At 28.6% G+C, this 22133-nt stretch overlaps 3 protein-coding genes across 4 annotated transcripts in view; 2 read left to right on the top strand and 1 right to left on the bottom strand.

Annotated features, from left to right (window-relative positions):
• NK7.1 (homeobox protein NK7.1) overlaps positions 1-8157 on the top strand; it is a 166778-nt gene extending 158621 nt beyond the window's left edge. Inside the window, exon 4 of the mRNA XM_088183219.1 lies at positions 6655-8157. Within this exon, the coding sequence (XP_088039345.1) occupies positions 6655-7221 (567 nt within the window). The 3' untranslated portion in view covers positions 7222-8157. The remainder of the gene's footprint in view (positions 1-6654) is intronic.
• Positions 8158-13590: 5433 nt separating this feature from the next.
• On the top strand, positions 13591-14732 carry LOC148236927 (adipokinetic hormone/corazonin-related peptide-like). The gene is made up of 3 exons (XM_088183220.1): positions 13591-13689; positions 13750-13946; positions 14448-14732. Exons 2-3 carry the CDS (start codon positions 13773-13775, stop codon positions 14553-14555), a joined length of 282 nt encoding a protein of 93 aa, XP_088039346.1. The 5' UTR covers positions 13591-13689; positions 13750-13772; the 3' UTR covers positions 14556-14732.
• Positions 14733-17984: 3252 nt separating this feature from the next.
• Positions 17985-22133, bottom strand: part of ss (aryl hydrocarbon receptor spineless) — a 173790-nt gene continuing 169641 nt past the window's right edge. For both annotated transcript variants that reach the window (XM_088183218.1, XM_088183217.1), the window contains exons 10-11: positions 18580-18695; positions 17985-18508 (exon numbers count right to left, since the gene is read on the bottom strand). In XM_088183218.1, coding sequence (XP_088039344.1) covers positions 18600-18695 — 96 coding nt within the window. In that variant the 3' untranslated portion in view covers positions 17985-18508; positions 18580-18599. The remainder of the gene's footprint in view (positions 18509-18579; positions 18696-22133) is intronic.

Raw genomic sequence — 22133 nt, forward strand, 5'->3', positions numbered from 1 at the left:
TTTATATAATAGCTATATAAGCATCTGCTTCCTTTTTAAACATTAAAATATTAATTATAAATTTTAATTTGCCTGAGACTTTGTAAGAGTATCTTTTGTTATTTATAACTATATTTTTCTGAGATCTTAAAAAATTTCAATCGAAAAATTTCGGTAGCGAATCTTTAGTAGATACTGATGAATTTCGACTCCGCTGTGCTCACTCCAACTACTTAATCCATACTGTTGTTCTGGCCTACTAGATTTTTGGCTCAGCTTTCTTTTTGAGTCACCGTGGGCTTGTCCAGTGGGCAAGTCCCCCGCCCAATGATCTCGCCATTGGTCGGATATTTTTAATCGGCGAATGGCCGGCGGGGACGCGCCAAACGGCTACAAGCCGGCTCTTCCAATTAATTAACATTCCCGTGTATTTAATTTCAAAGGAGAATGTGTTAAATAAAAACACGGCACTGCTGTTCTGTGCAACCCCCGCACTTCCAACTCACTTGTAACTTGTACGGCGACCGACGCTAATGAAACGAGCTGCGCTTTTCAGAACGCTACCTATGTATACAGTGAGCATGCTGAGCTGCGTAGCAAAAGCAATTTTTTGGCTTACATGTTTGTCGAGTTGAAATTTTTGGGTGGAAAGTTTGCATTTGTTACGTTTGCGGGGGGGTAACGAACGCAACTTTGGTTCGGAGAATAAATAAATGTGCAGTTAGACCAACATCGCTTTAGAAATTGCCTTTTCCAATCTCACTCGTGATTATGAACAATGCGTCTCCCTCAGAAAAAAATATATTGTAGAATTGACGATGTGTGGATGAATGAAGAATGATACTGAACAAGGTGAATACAATAGCGTGTGAAAAGTATCTTTAAAACTACAAGTGGGTATCACCAAAACTAAGAATATTTTTTATTTCTTTTTTTGCGATTGGTACTAAATTATCTTTGGAACATATGTTTGTATTTATATGATTGGTCATACGGATTCAGTTCATATGATTAGACAGTTATTTAAAAAAAATATTGTATTATTATTACAATATAATATACAATATTATATTGATTTAAGATAAACCTCTGACATAGTCGACAGGAACAAGCTGATTAAATGTATGATACAATTGGGAATCCCTGAAAATTTAACCAGACTTTCATGCATGATAATGAAAGCCTTCAATGCTGCAGTTTCAACGCAAGACCAAACAGATCCCTTTGAGTTTGTGGGGTAAGATAAGATGATACCCTATCTGTGATAATAAAATTTCACGTAAGACAGTATCTATAGACATATTTATTACAACAATTTAAATCATTCTTTATAAATGTAAATTATATTATAGTTCACAACTAAAATATAATATAAACAAACTTATAGTTCGTACTATATTTTTACAAACTCTAGTAACCTTTGAAAGTGTGTTAATACACTAAATTCACAGCTGTATTCAAAGCAGGTAGTACGAAAAGAGACACGGATTTTTGAATTACATTCTGTAAACATTATTATATCATTCTTATAAAATGATAATATATTAAATAATTATTACATTATTAATTTAAAATTCTGACTTTGAAATATATTTAATGCATGTTTAATTAACGGTCACTTTTCTTTTTATGATATAAAAATAAATAGCATTTACATGAAAACATTGAGTATTGTTTCATTAAACCAGCGAATAAACCCTAAACAAAGACTTACAATATATTCATACTTAAGTCATTGATTCTTGCTAACTTATTTTTTGTTAATCAGAAATGCAATTCCTAGAGTTGGTCATAAAACTTATGTTGTCAAATAATGTTTACAGAATGTAATTCACAAATCCGTGTCGCTTTTCGTACTACCTGCTTTGAATACAGCTGTGAATTTAGTGTATTAACACACTTTCAAAGGTTTAAATATATGGTTAATAGAGCTAAACAGCGATTTGAACTTGTATTAAGATATGGTAATGTATTTATAGTTATTTTTATAGCATAAAAAATGTTACATTTTATTAAAATATTATATAAACATTTAAAATTCCATGAAAATAACGGACCGTAATTTGTTAAAACTTAAAAAAATATTTGTATAAATTTAATTTTTACAAAAATTAAAACATTTATTTTTTAAATTTTTCGAGAAATAAAAGAGCATCATTATGCACTTTTCTCCATAAATTCCCGTAAAATGAATATCAAGAAGAAAAAAACATATTTTTTATAATACTTCAAATCAAACATATTTTGGTTCCATGCGTGTAGCGCGGTGATGTACAAACGCATGGGTTAATGCCGTTACTCTCACTTCTTGCACTTCACCTACATCTTGAACCTCTCTTACTGCCCATTCAGTGGGTCCTAAGTTAATGTTTGAAAAGCACGCGTGTCGCTGAAGATTTTGCTCGCTTTCTTTACACGCGAATACTGTTCAATCGTTTTATTACAAATTTAGTTTTATGCCTCGATCTACACAATATTTCCTGTAAATTGAGGGATGCATGTATAGTTTCGAGTTGCTATTTGAAGAAATATTATATTAAATTTTAATGCAGTAAAATTTTCGTTTCAAAATGCTGCTAAAATTGTAACGTAAATTTATTTTAGCATGTGTATGTTGACATAATATATACACAAAGGCGCAGCTTGAAGGATTATTAAAAAACGTCAAACAGACACAGGACTCTTTAACCTTTAATACACATAAATAAAATGTAATACGTAAAACAATAATAACGATAAAACCAATACGAATTCATCGATACTGGTTGCATAATTAATATTGTCTAAAAATCTAAATAGAGAAACATAAATCATAAAAATATTTACAACAGATTATGATGAGCTTTCATTTATGGTTATTAATTAATTACGGTATGTTAGCGTTTATTTGAGATAAACATCTTTTTTATTTTGTGATAATTAAATATAAATTACGTTTTGACAGTTATTATTATTAAAAAGTCCTTTTTACCTACGTCTTATTTTTGCTATTTAACGCCAAAATTGATTAGATATATGTATACACGAATTTGAATCGGATCCTTTTACTTAATGATTTTATGTATGTAACATATTTCTGAGCTCAGAAGATTGCCCAATACACATATAATTTGATTCTCATCCTTAGGCTTTTATCAAGTATATTTAAAATAAATATTGACATAAAGTATAGTTTATGCTATTATTTATAAATTCAATAAAATTAATCTATTCAGTTAAAGGATTTCCGATTCGTGATTCGCGTGAAAGTGTGTACAATAATATAAATATTGTCATGGAAAAACTCCTTTGGATGATACCTAAAGCAATTTTCACCCACGCGTCTTTATATAACATATGGGGTAAGAACTACGTATGTATGTGCGTACAAAGTACATCAATAAGAAACGATTTATAAATAACTATTAGCCCGATAGAAAGCTTTCCGACTTATCCCTGCGTACGCTCGAAAACCACTGGTTTAGGCTATCAAAAATAACCACACCACCGAGTTTTAACACGTATCGATGTGTGGTGGCTTAATAGCCTTTTCATGTTTTATTCACGGCGCTGTCCGTTCGACTTAAATGACCAATAAAGCACCGCTTGCCACCACCTGACTAGGGTAAAAAAAATAAAACATTTCCAAACACACCTGGTCGCTCGACTATTCTGCTGGATAAACTCTTATATAGCCTTGTTGGGATTAAGGATATGTTTGCTTCAGTGACATGGTTTGCATTGTGTAATTAAATTAATTCTACCACACGAGTAATGTAATGAAAAATTTGACGTTTGAAATTATTTTAATCGTTACCCTAAACTTAGGGTTTAGCATATTGTTACGCTGGCACAATATTGTTATATCTTGGGGTCGGTCCAAATAGTTTTATGTGGCCATTAGCGATTACTTTGAATTATACACCCTTCCGTGATTGTCCGGTAAACCACCCTTGTGCTACATCGAGACATGTTTCCTTGATTATTGATTTTCAATTAAGACACGTATATACGACCGTGCATCGCACTGTCTTATTCATGAAAATAATACAGTAACTCATGTCATACGCCAATTCTGAAAATCAAATTTTAGAAAGTCTATTCCTTTTAATATTTGACGACCTAAATCCGTTTTATTATAAACTAATTTAAATACCATCCTACTCACTATATTATTTATATACAATATGTAGATTATCCATATTTATATAACGCTTCGTAATTAATCATTTGAGACTTAAAATATGTTAATAAAACAAATTAATTATAAATTTGTCTGTTTTTTTATAGTGCTTGTCATAAACAGACATTTTATGTATATTTTAATGATAAATTTTTAAATATTGCATATGTGTGATTTAAACATTTATTTTTAGTGTTGTTTTGAATATCTGACTTAGACAAACTTGATTTATCTATAAATTTATAGATTAAATCGACTAAGCTAGTCATTGAAAAATGTTAAATATATTGCTTCAATGCCAAAAACGTGTTTTTTTTTAAAGACTATACAATGTTTGTATCAAATCACTTTAATAATCCAAAAAATATGGTGTAAAAACCATAAGTCATCTTATGAACTCATGAACTAAATGTTTACTTTGTATTATATGTTTTTATCAATAATAAAAAAGTATTTTTTATTAAAAACATTTATAAATATTGAAAAAAACATAATATATAGTATTGTCGCAAAAAAATGTTTCAGAGCCAAAACACCATGAACTTTATTTGAATATGTGTTATAAAAATGGTTAGGATTATTTTATTTTCAACGTGTTTGAATATTTGTTTTATACAAAACGTTTATAAGTTATATTTTCACTAGTATAAATATAAATTCTCTGGTGATTCAGTGAAATCATATCTGAATACATTTTCATTGATATATATCCATATAAGCCGTAGTTTTTGAAAATGGTATAAGTCCATTTATTAATATATTGAGATATCTAATAATTTACGGGTGAATCAACTTAAGAATATTGACGGTTTGAAAAGTATAAACTATGCAATAATTATTACTAAAAATGTTTATGAAAATAAACGATTTTTAATTGTAAATGGACTTATACTACTTTCAAAGTAGCAAATTTAATTTTATATTTTAATTGAAGTCCTTTTCTAAAATTTATTTTTAGATGTAAAAATAATTATTATGTATAAGACATATAACTAAACAAATAATCGATTTCATTAAGCATTAAATGAAGTTATATTAAAATGAATTAATAAATAAATTTGTATGAATAGTAAATAACTTCCTACGATAACTAATAATAACTAACTTATTAATATTTCAATATTATTTCTCCTTTACACTTTGCATAGTAAAATAATTATGGTGAATAGGAGGTATGTAAGGCAGTAAGCTCATCAATTATGAATATTACGAATGAACTTATTCCACTTTCAACAAAAACATTCCTGCCATAAAATTTTACAGTTCAACTTATTTGGATTCATTTATGAGAATATTATGCACTATTGACTTTGTGATTAAAAATATAAAAATATTATTATCTGACTAAAACTATCATTAACTTATTTTTTCCATTTTCAAGAAAAATTCTAGCAAAAATATAATTTAACCAAATTTTATTTCTATACTAATTTCGATTGACAATTAAAAATGATGTAAGGTTGAATTATATTTATGTACTCTTTCTGAAGAATCGTCTTCAAATATAAATAAACAAATTAATGTATATGTTACAGTGAATGTGTTTAATCAGTGAAGTAATATTTTCACTAGCGTTTCAGTGATACCATAACGGTAGATACATATTTTTACTAGCGAAAATATAATTTAACTGAATTAGTAAAAATATATGCTGCTCTTAAATGTCTATTGAACTCATATTGGAGGTTGCTAAACGTCTATTTGCTGTTTAAACCCAAACCATCAAATATAAAAAGCAAATTAACCTAATGAAAGTTGAAAAACTAGATCGTTTTAGAATTTTTATTAAATTTAAAGAATCACAAATTTTAAGAATCCATGACTACGACAAGAGCAAACTTATATTTAAATATAAACATGAAATGCCTAAGAATATCTTTCTTTAGAAGTATAAATTAAAAAAATGAGTACTCGAGGTCACTAGATAATCGTAAATAGTTATAGTCTTGAGCTTCATAAATAAAATTCAGAGGTTTTTTGTATTACTATTAGTCTTCGATATTATTCTTGTTCTATCTTTGTAATTTTCTGTTGTTAACTAGAAAATGGTTATAAAACAAAAACTTATGCTTAATTTATGCTACATCTTTTCTTATATTAAGGTACATATTTATCTGTATTTTATAATTAAGTTTTATATATTTAAAAATCACTCTTCTGGCGGTGTTCTTTTTTTGGAACCAGAATTCAGATATTTGTATGATTCGTTGAACTTGATATTGATGATTCATCTCCTATCGCGCCATGCCATTGAAATTATGTTATTTTTCGCCCGTGTGACACACATCGGTATTAATTTGGATATTACCCCTTTCGTAAATATTAAAAGAGTGGAGACTAAATCTGTATACGTACAAGTCTTCTATTCATATAAAACATATAACATAAAATTGCAGATGAATAATATTATTGTAATATGTGTTTTAGATAATAATCATCTTAAGCTAAAATATGAATTCGGTTCTAATAACTCGAATAAAATATATTTAATATTGTTTTTTCTGTCATTTCAGGTGAAGATATGGTTTCAAAATCGGCGCACAAAATGGAAGAAACAAGACAATATATCCAACGCCGAAGCTGCAGAGCACAAGACGACTCACAAAGGCGACGAGAAACCAGAAAACCCTGTCAAAGCAACCCGTCGACCGTCCAACTCGTCAACCCCCGACCTTCTCATAGTCGACATGCTAACCAAGAAGCCTTCCGAGGGCAGCGTCTCGTCCAATTCACCCAAACTCCCCAAAACTCCCATCTCCCCCAGCGCCGCCAAGGCACCGGCTGTCAAACCGGCCATCTTGGACATGACCAAGAAGGCAAAGTTTTCCCCGTCTCCTTTGACGGATCACTCCCAGCACGGTGACAACAACGACATAGAAGAGAGGCTAACCATAAGCAAAATATCAAACAAGGCTGCGGAGAACTTAGATATGGATTGCGATGGGAGTCCCAGCGGAGAAAGGAGGATAGCGATACAAGTCAATTTGGATAGCAGAACTTCCGGTATGGACATTAGTCGATATGACATGAAAGATGATCTTTCAAATTCACCGATGATGGCACACGATTTCGGAATGTAAAATATCCTACATTCATCACTTAAATCTGAAACTACAGAGCGAATTCTCTATATTTTTGTTATGAAGACAAGTTCGAAAATGTATACGAAATTCAGTTTTTTTGTAGCATACGAACGAATACATCCTATATCCCAAAAAAGTGATCAATTGCCAAATTATACTACGACTCAGTATATAAACGTTTCAATCATTTGACAATTAAAATAAACACATGTACAAAATATATTGTATACTCAAAAATTATATAAAATATAATAAATAGCTATTTTGTATAACGTTAGTGAACTATAAATTATGTTTGGATGTGACTGTAAAAAGTGCCATTTGAGTCCCTTTGCTTATAAAGTTGAATTAGTCATTAGCTTTACATACGATTATGTAAGAAAATTTAAATTAGATTTATGACTTGTGCCTGCCATGACTTACCCACATAGTTCAGTGAATGAATTTATAAGTTTGTGTATAGTTTTTCAATATGAACTCAACTCGTTCTCATTCACTGAACTTGTCCAAGTAGACTGTTAAAAAGTATTCGATTAATTATATCATTGTATTTCTTAACGCTGTCTGTCTCATACGTGTCTATTGTAAATATTATATAATAAAAAATAATTATTGTACCAAAATCGATAAAAAAAATCGTGACGATATTTTGAAATAAAAAAATATTATATTTAATTTTCACTTAATACATACATATATTTTTAATGTATAGTTTATAGGCGAGTGAATACAAATGTATATGTTTTCTTTTTTATATATTGTATAAAATTAACAAAAAAAATAATTAGAGAAAACTTCAGAAAAGTGCAATTTATGTATTTAGGCAAAATTTTAATTAAGTAGTTGGTAAAAAATATATGTTCTATAGGCGATAAGCGGAATATATAGATGAGATTTAAAACCAGAGATTAAAGATTTCTTTAAAAAATACAACAATGAATTTTTATACTACTCCGTTCTTTTCCCATTTTAAACAAAATGTAATACACACTGAACCATTGATAATAATGATCAGTAATTTATAAAATAAAGTAAGAAAGTAAATAATGAAATTAATAAAGTATTAAATATATTTTGCCATTATTATTAATAAAGAAAATAATAAATACATATTGTTTACTGCCATCTGTACAATAACTTTAATATATATTTCTAAATTATGAAAAATAAATTTATTTCTGTTGTACGATAGATGTCACTAAAATATTTTCGGTTTATAACTTTAATATATATTATTAAATTATTTTTGAAAAATTCCTATATATTTCAAAAAAAATTTTATCAAATAAAACATATTTAAATTATATACATATTTTCTAAAAAGAATTTATTTTTTAAGAAATGATTATAATATTAAAAATAATTTGCATAAAAAAATATATATATAATTCTATTACAAAATCCATTTTAATTTTCTAAAAATAAAAATTATAAAAAATATTAATAATAATTTATAATAAAAATATTTTTTTATATAATTCTAGTACCAAACCCGTTATACAACACGCAGTACCTAAAATTTGTATATATTGTAATTAAAACGTCTACTATTTTCTGAAAATAGATTTGTTCTATTTTTAAAATCAATTTTAATATTATTATTTTAAGTAAGTACATCTTAGAACCAACAAAATATAATAATTTAAATTATATTAGCCAATTCTTAAACCAATAATATTTGTATTATTCGCGAATTATTTTATACGTTTTTCCATATTCAAAAGTGTGAGACTTCCTCGAAGGGCAACGCTATTAAAAATAATATTTTATTTGGCATTTTGCAAACTATACTTTGCTAATAACAAAGTGTTACCATTAGACAAATTTCATTTAACTGAAGAAATAATAAATAAAAAATAATATTTTTATATAATATTATAGAATGCGAAATAAATTACAAAAAATAATTTATAAAATATATTAAAAGCCTTTGTATTGATACAAAAAAAATCCACAAAAACCAAATAATATGTATTAAATATGTATAATAAATAAACGAAATTTAATAAAAGATAAGTGTTAAAATAAATTAATAAAACATACTAGCACAAAAAAGTAATGAAATAAATCAAAGCAATAAAACTTTGAAAATAACTGATTCTTTCCCTCTAATTTACTATAAATGTAATATAAAATAATAATAACAAAAATAATCATGGAAACACACTTAAAATATCTTACTAGGTACTCAAAGAGCTAAGAACCTTTTAGTGGGAACGCTCGGTAGTGGACGTTCCCACTGCGACGGCGACGGCACGATAAAATTGCTTTTGACGTGGATTTTGGCCTTCAGAGAAGGGATCATTGTTTTTTACGCTCTCCTATTGGGCCAAATTCAGTTTAGATGTACTTTATTCGATTCTCACTCGTAATATTATTATAAAATGTCTTAACATAAACGCTTGATAATTGAGCGTTTTCTCCGCGGTGGCAAGATTTTATTGTTTTTGATCTGGACTGGAAATTCGTTAACTGGTAACACTGAGCAGCAAAGAAAACACGACTAATTATCAGGTAAATATTTTTAGTGGATATTTGTAATGCCAGATTAAAATATTTTGCATAAAATATGTCGCAATTGTGGCTAATTATTATATTCATTTGTAGCATAAAAAGGGTTAACTCGTACTTATTAATATTTATTCAAAAAATATATTACGATGTTGAAAAATATAATAAATGACATTTTTGTCTTGAGGCCCGGAATCATTGTGTTCCCAGGGCCCGGGTTTGCATTCGGCGACACTTCTATTCGGAACACACTTCCGTCAGGTACTTTCATCAAGAATTTCCACCAGAGACTCCCGACTTGTGACACACAAGAATTCATCCCACTTTATTATTAACTATTTCTAAATAAATAACATTAGGTCAACACAATTTAAATTTAAAAATGTGACACAGAATAGCAGCGTTTCCAGCGTTTTAACAGATGTCTCACAATTCATATCCAATATCTTAATAAATATATTCCAAAATAAAATATTTCCAATAAAACATATAAAATTGTACATAAATCAATCAATTCAATAAGAAAATCAGTTTGTATGACATTAGCATGTTTTAGATTAAACTTAATATTTTAATCTTGAACGGTTATAGTGCAATTTCATGTAGTAAAAAAATATTGTAATATATTCGCAACGGGTACTCGTAACAATTCATATTCTTTTCTTATCATTCAGATTGAAATAGCTGTTTTTATATAAATATGAAAGGCTGGATGTCAAAATACATAAGCATATAAACACAATTTTTATTTTTTTCCCGCATACTAATAATTTCATTTCAACAAACTTGTTAATAATGAACATACCTTTAATTTCGTTCACGGCATAATGCGACCATCCGTTACTAATTAATATTGAAAAGTTACTTCTATAACATTATTAATTAAAAAATAAATATATACACAAAATGCTAAAAATAATAATAAATAAACGCTACACGTAATACACTTTTAATACAAAATAAAAATCAATATTTGTTTCGTATGTAACGTTGTGTGATTTTTAAATACTCTGAATAAATAATAGCTTAAAGTTCATTTGAAACACACTAGGGCTAGAAAGAATCTTATATTTGTAAGAAAAAATATTCGAATTTTTATTATTATAAATATTATATAGCAGTTTATCTACCGCTGAAACAATATGTAGCAATAATTTAAGATTTTCATCAAACATTTTATATTTTTAATTATTATAATTTACTAACAATCGTACTTGCATTTTATATTGTTTAAAAATAGCATTACTTACGTCAATTGAGTTTCTAACTATTTTGAGGATAGATAGAAATACAATACAATGCATATATGATATATGCATTGTATTGTTTAATATTATTATGTAGTGAAATTTATATTTAAAATATAACTTTTATGGTCAGTCTGTTATAAGCGCATATATCGTTTAGTATAAACACGAGGGTTAAATGCAAACATTCATTGAGCTAAATCTGAAATGAAAATAAAAATATTTTTCACCTGGTTATTTGCATATACGATAGGCTCGTAGAACACTACCATATGATATACATTAATAATATACATTACATTTGTGAATATTTTTTACAGAAAAATGCAAAATTATAATTTAAGGAGCATTATATAGAACGTTATGACTCTCTTTATCGTTGACACATAATACAATATATTATTTTTCTCCTGAAACAATAAATAAAATATAATCTAGCAATATAATGACACTTATAAGTCATATTGTATTGTATTAAATATTATATTTAAATTTTCATCTACTAAACGTCACTTACAATTCGAGATGATGAGTTGGTCAAAAGAAAAATGAGCGTGATATATAACAAATATGGCGTGAGGGTTATATGATAAAATTTAAAATAGTGAAATATTTAAAACATAAAAAATAACTATGAAATAAAATAAATTATCATTATTTAATTAAAATCATTGTAAAAATATATAATATTGGGGGAAATGGCAATCTAGTAAACTACAAGAATAAACATTGTGAAATAAGAATTTCTAAACATCTAAGAATTACGCGATAACCGAGTAGCCATTAATTTATACAATATAATACCACATTAAAAGTCATTTATTTGCAATATATAATACGTTTTAACTCATTTTTCATAAACTTCGAGTAAAAGATATGGGTTTAAATTTTTTTGCTTCCTTGGAACGACTTGACAATGATAACGTATGATTACTCATGCTAACCACACATTTTAATCTCTGCATCTCATCGCTTAACCATGCACATTTTGGTCGGTTACCAATATAATCTTTACTCTGTGGTTACAATACAGTTGTTTTATCTACTGTCTTTTACGTCTTAGATGTGTAACTTTATTAAATAATTATATTACGACAGAAAACTATAATGTAGTTAGTATTTAGTAGTATGAATCATAAAATACAGTGAAGTAGTATTTGTTTTTTTATTTTTTCAGTTCGTATTTTATATGTAATGGGTTAATAATTTATTCAGGGTAATGGAGTGCAAATTTAGTGTTGCCTGGGGTGATAAATAGGCTAGGGCCGTCACTGTGCATAGAGCACTATGGTACAAGCGTTCATCGTTGCATTAACGAATAGTTAGTACCATGAAAAACAAAGATAACACATATAAAAAGATTCATCCATAATGTTAAAATAATGTAAAAGCATTTATATATTTGTGGAGAGTTTAACCACCTGCACAATTTGTTATAGTTTAAAGGTCATTCTAATGACCATTTTTAACAAACGAAAACACGTAAGGTCAATATAGCACGGATCACCACCACAAGACACTAATCAGCCATACTTAACACCGAAAAAACTACTCTTTGTTTGGAAAAGACCAGCGCTAGGCAATACATGCTATCCTGTGCATAATTATATTTATTTTCTAACATTTAATTACCGATCGCCGAAAAGACCATCTGGACCGTTTCTTTATTAAGGCGTATAAACATTTCGTGGATGTGCCATCACAACGTACGGATAGCCAAGTGCGGATGTCTTAGCCCCACGGGGCAATATACATAATCCAAAATAGCTCGACTACACAGGAAAACACAGGATCGAACACGTGTCTTAATGGTTCATGGTTTTTGTGAATTTTCTTGATTTATTACGACGAAAACAAATGTTAAGGTATAATTCATAAAAAACGACACATTCGAGTTGTTCTGGCCCTTGTTTTTTACACAAAGGGTTCCAAAAATCAACAAAATTGATGATAGAGTTTTGGTGGATCGCGAGGCTGGCTCTGTCTAGATAAACGAATTTTACAAAGATACAAAAAGAAACAAAAAAGGCAAAACCAACCCAAGAATTTGCACAATTTTTTAGAATAATGAAATATTGCTATATAAATTTAAATTGCATGTTTTGTGATCAAAATAATATTAACGTCTGTTTTTATCAAAATTTTAATTTGAATCCTATGAATGAATCGGTTGCGTATACTTAGGAGTCGGCCCTGATACCATCCGCTATACCAAAATAACAGCTGACAATAATACAACTCGACACGCCAGGAAATACTACTAAGACCTTGAATTTCAACTCCTCCGCCTATTTCTAGCATCTACATTTATTTATATATGTATGTTTATAAAATAAACCGTTACCAGCTTTTCCAGCGTCTATTTTGGCTGCTAAGTCACTCCCCTTTAGCCTCAATATCTGAAACATTAATGACACTGCAATGAATACCATTTCAATTTTATTAGTATGTCAATGTATGTATGTATCGCCATTTGTTATGAATAATATTTAATAAATCATAAACTTAATCACGAATCGCAAAATGCAAAACTGAAATTATCATACAACCCTCGATTATCTCGTTCGTCCAGTTATTCGAGTTTTTTTGCAACTCGGGGGTGGAATATGTTTCTTTTTTTGATATAAACGTATATAAGGGCTCACCGTTAAGCCATTCATCACTGAAGTCTCGCACTGGTCGAACCGAACTAATCGACGTACGAAAGGTGAGTTTTACTCTTAATATTCTTATCTTAAGTAATAATTTATTAATTCTCATATTTTAGAATCAACCTCGAAGAATAATAAAATGTCTCGCTACGTGATCCTGTTTCTGGCATTTTCTGTATTTTTCGCATACTTGAACAATACTTCAGCCCAAGTTACTTTCAGTCGCGATTGGAATCCTGGAAAAAGGGCCATTGGCGATCTTCAATGTGCTCCTTCTGGAAGATCAGCTGGAACTATCTGTCACATGCTATTGGTAAATACTTATAGTTTGCATTATTATTATTATTCGGGTGCCTTATCCATGTTTAGACGTTGCTAACTATTCAAATACATTTTTGACGGTCATGAGCAAGCCTGAATAAGCTTCTGCGTTTTGATCAGTCCCTATAAACTGTTTCTTCTCACAAATGGTGTTTCTAATTTATTGTCTTAATGTTATTCTCATAGGTTATAGAAATTATAATATTGTCTTAATGTTATTCACATGGGTTATACAAATTATAATATTTTTTTGGAAAATGAGCATATCTTCTTATTGTAAATATCTCCAAATCACTTTTACGTTAGTCTATATTTTTGTATACGTTAAACAATTCAATGCCGATTCTGTATTTCCATAATAATGGATTGTAGTATGTACATTCATAATATTAGGACCCATATAATAAGTATATTATATTAATATTTTAAATTATTAATATTAAAATATTAATATATGACCCATATATTAATATTTTAAATTATTGTTTTGCAGGCTGAACTAAGACAGGCTATGGCATGCGAATCGAGGTCTTTCCTAAGAAATCTGCAAGCCGACGACGGTGAAGTAAATATACCAGCATTATTCACAGGAAGACGCTAAGCTCTACATAAAATAACCTTATTAATAAAGTTATGTTAACTATATACTCGTAAATAGACGACCCGGCAAGCCGAAAAATTATGAAATAAAATGTATTCTGCCGTTAAATTCTCAAACATTATAATATGCCATAATGTATGTATTTCATCTGAATAAATAATTTAATTTATCAAACACTTATTACAACCAAGGTTTCATTTAACATATGCGTCTGAAAAGACTACCCATAATCCTCACATCGCAATTTACTTATACAAGATCCGTTAAAAGAGTTGTGGGAGGGGGGGGGGCGTGACGGCTGCGAGAGCAGCACAATTCTTTGGTTGACCACTACAGGAAAACAACGACCGGCGATGCTTCGTTCGCCAATCTCATTCAAAACTATATTTTTAACTATACTTCAATAAACTTGTACTGCAGCGGCCTTATCTGTGTCTAATCAACACCCGCCGGTAAAGAGTCGTAAAAAGTAATTTTTGTGGACTTTTAATAAATCTTGAAACAAAAGCAGCGATTTAGCGACCTGTCAAAAAACGCATGGCAATGTGCTAGCAATGTGTCTATTGCATAATATATTAACGAAATATCTTAAAATATTTCGAAATATCGAAAAATCAAAATAAATTTCTAAGGCTAAGAAAAAGGAACTTAAGGTGACACTAAAAATAAACTACTAAGAACTGACTCTTGAAATATACAATAAAAACTGTAAAATAAAAATAAAAATTAAAAATTATTTACTAATAATACTCGGTAAATTTTCCAAAATTTCAAGAAAATATTAAATTTTTTAAGATAAGTTGTCACTAGAAAATTAGGAATCTCAGCTCGGGGGGGGGGGGGGGGGGGATTTGGCCAGTCAGTGGTCGTTCAATATTTATAATATTTTATTAAATGCCATGCATTTTTTCTGACCTTTTTATGCATTTTTAAGAAGGGGGCAAATGACCCTTCCTGATCATAATACGTCCCTGATTATGCTAGAATAATTTATTCTTTTATGTGTATGAATGACGACAATTCATTTTGTTTGTGTAGCAATAATAATTATACTTTTTAAAAAATGTTTATTTTTAATTCATTACTTTTAAAAGGGTTCATTAAAATGTTTTCTTATTATTTTTTCCTTGAGGGTGTTTTATAATGTGCAAAAATACAAATTCATTTAGTGTTTTTTTATAAGTAAAAGGGAAGAGGGTAGTTTTAAATTTCAAAACATGTCATCAGTAATTTAGACAGTGAATAATAATTTAAAATAAGTAAGATTTAAAGTTTGAAATACAGAATTTTTATTTTCTTTCATTAGAAATATCGTAAATGAATTTGTTAAAAAATATTTTTATGTAAAAACTAAAATATATATTTAATAGCTATGGCCAATAAAAAAGTTGTTTAATTTGCTGCTAACTTCATGTCAATTTGTTTTGACAGCTTGTTCCATTGCCTGTTTTTTTTGCATTTACACATATACATATATATGCTAAATATATATTTGTGGCGGTTCTCAGTGTTGACACACCACCGCTCAACTTGTGAAGCGGGTGTTTTTTAAATTAATTTTTATTTGTTAAAATATACATTCCTTTCTTTTTTCACAATCATCATATAACAACGGTCTAACACCCCAGGTCCTCGCCAGCTCTCTAAAAAAGGTCGTTTAATTAAAACTACATACGCCACAAATTGGTGTCCCCGACGTGATGGCGGAGGCGCCCGATCCCGAGGCCGCCCCGCCCGCCCGGCGAGCCGCCGCCTCCCGACGTGATCGATCATACGCAACAACGATCAGCTAAGATGACCGAAGAAAACGGGGTTTCAAGAACGCCGGAATCAGCAACGACGAAACCCGGTTCAACTGAGCACTTGACACAAGAGCGCAGGAAGAAGTTAGGGATATAATCCTTAACCCACCAGCCGACAGCGCCTATGCAAAGGTCAAGCCGGCACTTCTCGACCGCCTCAGCATCTCGCGAGAAGCAAAAACTAAACAACTCCTCGAACGCGAGGAAATCGGAGACCGGAAACCCAGCAACACGACTTCGTCCTCTTCGTCGGCCACCGGCTCGCAGTCCGGCACGTTGAGCACCTCGATCAGCAACAACCCGAACGCGCCGTCGGAACAGCTGTCGCGCACCAACCTCTACATCCGTGGCCTGCCGCACACCACCACCGACAAGGACCTCGTCACCATGTGCATCCAATACGGCAACGACTTTTCAAACGACGACATGCAGCACCAACTGTTCGTTCCAGTTTGGACATCAAACTCAACGACGACTCGCTGCATCACAACTTAGCTGCGCAGAGCCTTCTGTAGACGCGGCCCTGAACTAGTTTCTCGGCTGACCGAACATCGGGTGCTACAGAGCCCCGCAGCCACATGGAGTCAAAATCACATGGAGTCAAAATCAAATGGAGTCAAAATCAAAAACAAAACGCCGCACACTGCACATGTCAACACCAAAGTCACATATGAAACAAAAACAAGTACAAAACGGCGCATACGCTTACCAGCAAGATTTTTAGCTTAAATAATCTCGCCCACAAATAATTATTCTTATCCTTATCACACTTTCTTATCCTTGTTAGATTATTATGCATATTTTTGTTAGTTTTAATTAAGTATGTGTAGATTATAAGTTTGTAACTGTGTATAGGATAATTAAGTACTAAATAACATATATATCGAATTATAAATAAAATTCTGGCAAGGGGGTCTGTGGCGGTTCTCAGTGTTGACACACCACCGCTCAACTTGTGAAGCGGGTGTTTTTTAAATTAATTTTTATTTGTTAAAATATACATTCCTTTCTTTTTTCACACTCATCATATAACAACGGTCTAACACCCCAGGTCCTCACCAGCTCTCTAAAAAAGGTCGTTTAATTACGTAGCCCCAAGAACCACATACGCTACATATTTAAAAGCTTATTAATATATTATATATATATATATATATATATAGTAATGAAACAATTATGATATATTATTATTTATTGACATTCAATCAAAAGAAAAACACAGCATTATAAAGCAAAACAGCAGTAATTGTTTATTGACAATAAAGTTACAATTTAGCTTAGATTTACAATATTTAAAAATAATATAATACAAAATTTGTTTCAATCGAGAATACTTAATAAAAAATATTTCCTTAACTCATACGTATGTATAATATATTCATAATATATGTATATTATATATAAGTTAACAAAACTAATACATTTTTTCGGACTAGAATAGCGCTTAATATCGTAATATAAAACTGGATATTTTTCAATTAAATTAAATTTATCTATACAATTTGATATTATATTAGGAAGAGATTTATAATATAGACTAATACGATAAATATATAATTTATATAATGATAATTTAATTAAATAATTACATTTTTTATAATTACACACATATCACAGGAACAAAAAAGATTGTATGCGTGTTTTTATAATAATATAATATTTTTATTTTTAAATAATATAGTCACAAAAACGTTTTTACATATTTTATACATAGTATAGTATATAAAAAATTATAATTGAAACTCGTTTAATTATTTAATATAAATATTTTTTTGATAATTTACGAAAATTTATATTACATTCTTTCTGTCGTACTCAATTTGTATATAATACAATTCGGAATGTCACTAGTAAAACTTACAATTTAAAAATTCCAAATGAATTTCGTTTAACTTGGAAAAATACGAAAGTTACAATCGCACAAATTAGAAAAGTTTATACTACGTATTTATATAATATAATTTTTTAATCGTACATAAATATATTTTACAAGAGTTATAGAGATGAAACATTGCGAACGTATAAATTAATAATTTTATAATTATTAATAATTTAAAATAAATATTATTCATTATTATTTAAGATATACTATCGTATTCTACAGGTATTCTGACTCCGCATTCCTCTTGGAGGTCGATTATGATATCAAACCTGAAATAATGAAACATTACCTATAAGATATGAGCATATAAGCATATCAAAATTATAATTTTTCTATGTACCTCCATTCGTTAAGTTATCGCTATTGATTGAGTAGCGTGTTAGTCACCTCAGAGATGGACAACAGAGGACTCCTGTCCGGCCTATCTGAGCGTGGGTGCCTCCGTTGGTCGTGGAACTATAACGAAACAACGTTGAGTTATAAAAATATTCATTGAAAACTTTAAAATATATTAACCGTGCTAAGCTTTTTATATTTAAAAATGTATATGAACGTGCACAAGCTAATTATTTTTTAATATTAATAAACATGCCATTTTATTATAATTTTATTGATTTATTAAAAAATGTTAGTTTTATTATGACATGCTTTTAAAAAATAGGTTTAATTTTCGCTACAATAACGGATAATAATGTATAGATTTTTTATGTTCAGTCAGCATATATGTACAACATTTTTTTTTTCTATCAAAACTTGAAGTATCAACATCAGACATTTTTCTCTATATACACAGAAAAGATAGAAAAATAAAATCAACCAATAAAAGTATTAGATTATTACCAACACGGTAGAGTAGTGGGTATAACTTGGTGGCTAATACCCGGAAGACCCGGGATTGTATCCCATTTTTTAATTTATGTTGTGTCTGGGAGATCAGAATTATTATTTATTATATAATTATAATTCTGATTGATCATCACAGATTACGTTTTCTTAGATTTTCTTAATTTCATGGATAAAATTAAAATAAAATCAAACTAGGCCGTGCATTGTGAAATACATAATAATATTTTATAAATATTTAAATAGATGTTACTGCTTTACAGACATTGATTTTACGCTTGTAATTATGCAATGAAAGATTTACATTAAATAAATACTTTAATAAATAAATAATAACTACTTTATAGGTTTGTTTGGTTCCATTACGCCTCTAAATTTGATTGATAATCAGATATACACAGAAGTAAACATTAAATTAATAATATAACGATCTTAATTAAATTTAATATATATTGACGTAATACCAACTAAAATCATATTCATATTTAATGATTGATAATGTATAATAATCTTTTGCTTTTATTGTATTGTATTTATTAAAATTAATAGATGCAGATTTCAGCAATAGATGTCTCTAAATTATATCGCGAAACTGTAAAATACTAGCCATAGAAAATACTAAAAAGTGCTTTTAAATTTCTCTATATTATATAAAAATTTTGAGACACGTTTAATGTCTGTTTTATTTTACAGTAAAGTAATACATAAATATTCTATTTTTGGTTTAAAACATGGCTAAATGCAATTTCATTTTTGTTCATTGCAAATAAAACAAGATAAAATGATCATAAAACACAGGCAGTTAATAACAATTTAAAATTAAATAAATACTCTTCAAATTAAATTATATATAGTGAATAAACTATATTTTTCACGGACAATATATATTGAAAACTGTTATTATTTACATACTTTTTCATACAAAAAAGTTATTAATAAATTATTTAGTTTGCAAATGCTATTAAAACGATTAAGCGTGTTTCTTTCACTTTTTTTCTTTGGCATATTATCTAAGTTTTTATACTCTATATATAAGGTTTATTCATCAGGATATATTTCCATATGTAAATTTTAAGTTAAATATTAATATATCACTATATGCTATACTATTATACAAATCAATAAACAATACCTATAAGTATATGAATATCTTTAACACTTTGTATGAGGGAGACTAGAATCTTGTTAGATATACTGATCGGTTAAAAGCAAGAGACGAGGACAAAACTTTTTTATACTGTACTGAGTTGTTTGTATTTTATTTATCTTCCTCCATATGTTGTTTACTATTTAGAGCAGGAATCTAGTTTACTACTTTAACAAAGCCAACCGAGTTTTTAAACTAAAGCAAAGTCGAATAACACATTTGGTTATAATATGTCGTATGATAGTTATAAGAAGATTTTAATATTTTATAATATTTTTTCTTACAAAGCCACTTTTCAAATTATGTTACGAAAAGAAGTATAAAATTTATCTATTTAATGGATTCATGGGATTAAAATTGCACTTATTATGTAACGAAATAATTGCTGATTTGAAATCAAACAATTAAATGAAGAAGAAATTGGTTTTCTGAATTATTTGTTTTGGAACATTTGTAAATCTATTGAATTTTTTTATTAAGCATTCAAACGACTATTATGATTTGCAGACAAAGTGTTAATATAGTGCCAATATTAATGAATCGCTTTTTTAACAGTTCACATGTAAATGTAGAGTATGTATATTTTTATCCATGCATGACTTATGAAGCTTTAATTATGGTTTTAAACTTTGCTAAATATAATTATTAACTATGTAGTTAATTGTTATTTTCTGTTCACATATTGATAGAATAATACATTTATTTTATTTTTTAGCAAATAATATATATACCTATCAAAATACTAACTAAAGATTCCAACTATTCAAATATCAAATAGTAAAACTAAAAATAGTTAAATATATTCGAATAGTTCCTGTAGTATGGAAACACTATACAAATATTTTAAAATAATTAAGTATATTAAAATTTTCAAGAAAATTAGCTAATTTATCATAAAATGCACATTTATTATGGTTTTAAATTTTTTTAAACATTCAGAAATCTAAATTGGTCCTTCTTTTAATTGTTATTGATGAAATCATCCATTCAGTAGTTGTTGAAGTTGGCTTAATTGTTGAGTGTTTTAAACAGTACCTCCAACGATTTTATATTTTTTTGGAATAATTCCTAATATCTATTTTTTGTACTATTTGGACAAACAGTACATTTGCTCTTTATAATAAGGAAAATGGTGCTTGAAGTTGTAAATTACTCGTAAAAGTATGATGTGTGTCTTCCACATTAAAAATAGATATCGAAATCATGAGAAGTTGTGAATTTTGTCTAGGAAAAAATATTTTAAATTCAGATTATTGGTTTAGGCACTAAACCAATAATCTGAACGGACAGTCTTGTATAAATGGTTGATAGAAAATTTAGTTTTATATAAAATACTTTCCATTCGGCCAATTATGAATATTATAAATAAACACTTTTTTCAGTATTAAAAATATAAAAATTTAGCAATATCTCGAAAACTTTTCTACTTTCTCCATTATAGACATTTTCGGATACAGCACTCAATTTTACACAAGAAATGACTGTCAAATGTCATGGGTCAGATTTTTTTGCTGAAATTTATGAACTAGTGTATTTGATACTAAAATGTCTCGACACAACAATAAAATGTACAATGTTACATAAATAAATTAACACTAAAAAGAGTCTGATACAACAATAAATTGGCACCAAATTTATCTTATTTTATTACAGCTGTAAAATGTATCATAACTTAGAGAATTGCTTAAACAAACTGTTCATATAACTCGGTTAACTATACATTTAAATATACAGAATAATATATATTTAAAAATTATCTCTTTTAATAAATTTACACTAAAAAGTGGCATCTTTAAAACTGATTTGGCAAATGTTTAGTTGATCTTAACATCTATAAAATGTAATTTGGAGGAAATTTATAATAAATCGCTAATAGAACTTGGTAAACATTACAAAATAGTCAA

The sequence above is a fragment of the Plectrocnemia conspersa genome, unplaced genomic scaffold (genome assembly GCF_051122295.1).
Source record: "Plectrocnemia conspersa isolate PC_06_02 unplaced genomic scaffold, ASM5112229v1 ptg000003l, whole genome shotgun sequence".
In the NCBI taxonomy this organism is placed as follows: domain Eukaryota; kingdom Metazoa; phylum Arthropoda; class Insecta; order Trichoptera; family Polycentropodidae; genus Plectrocnemia; species Plectrocnemia conspersa.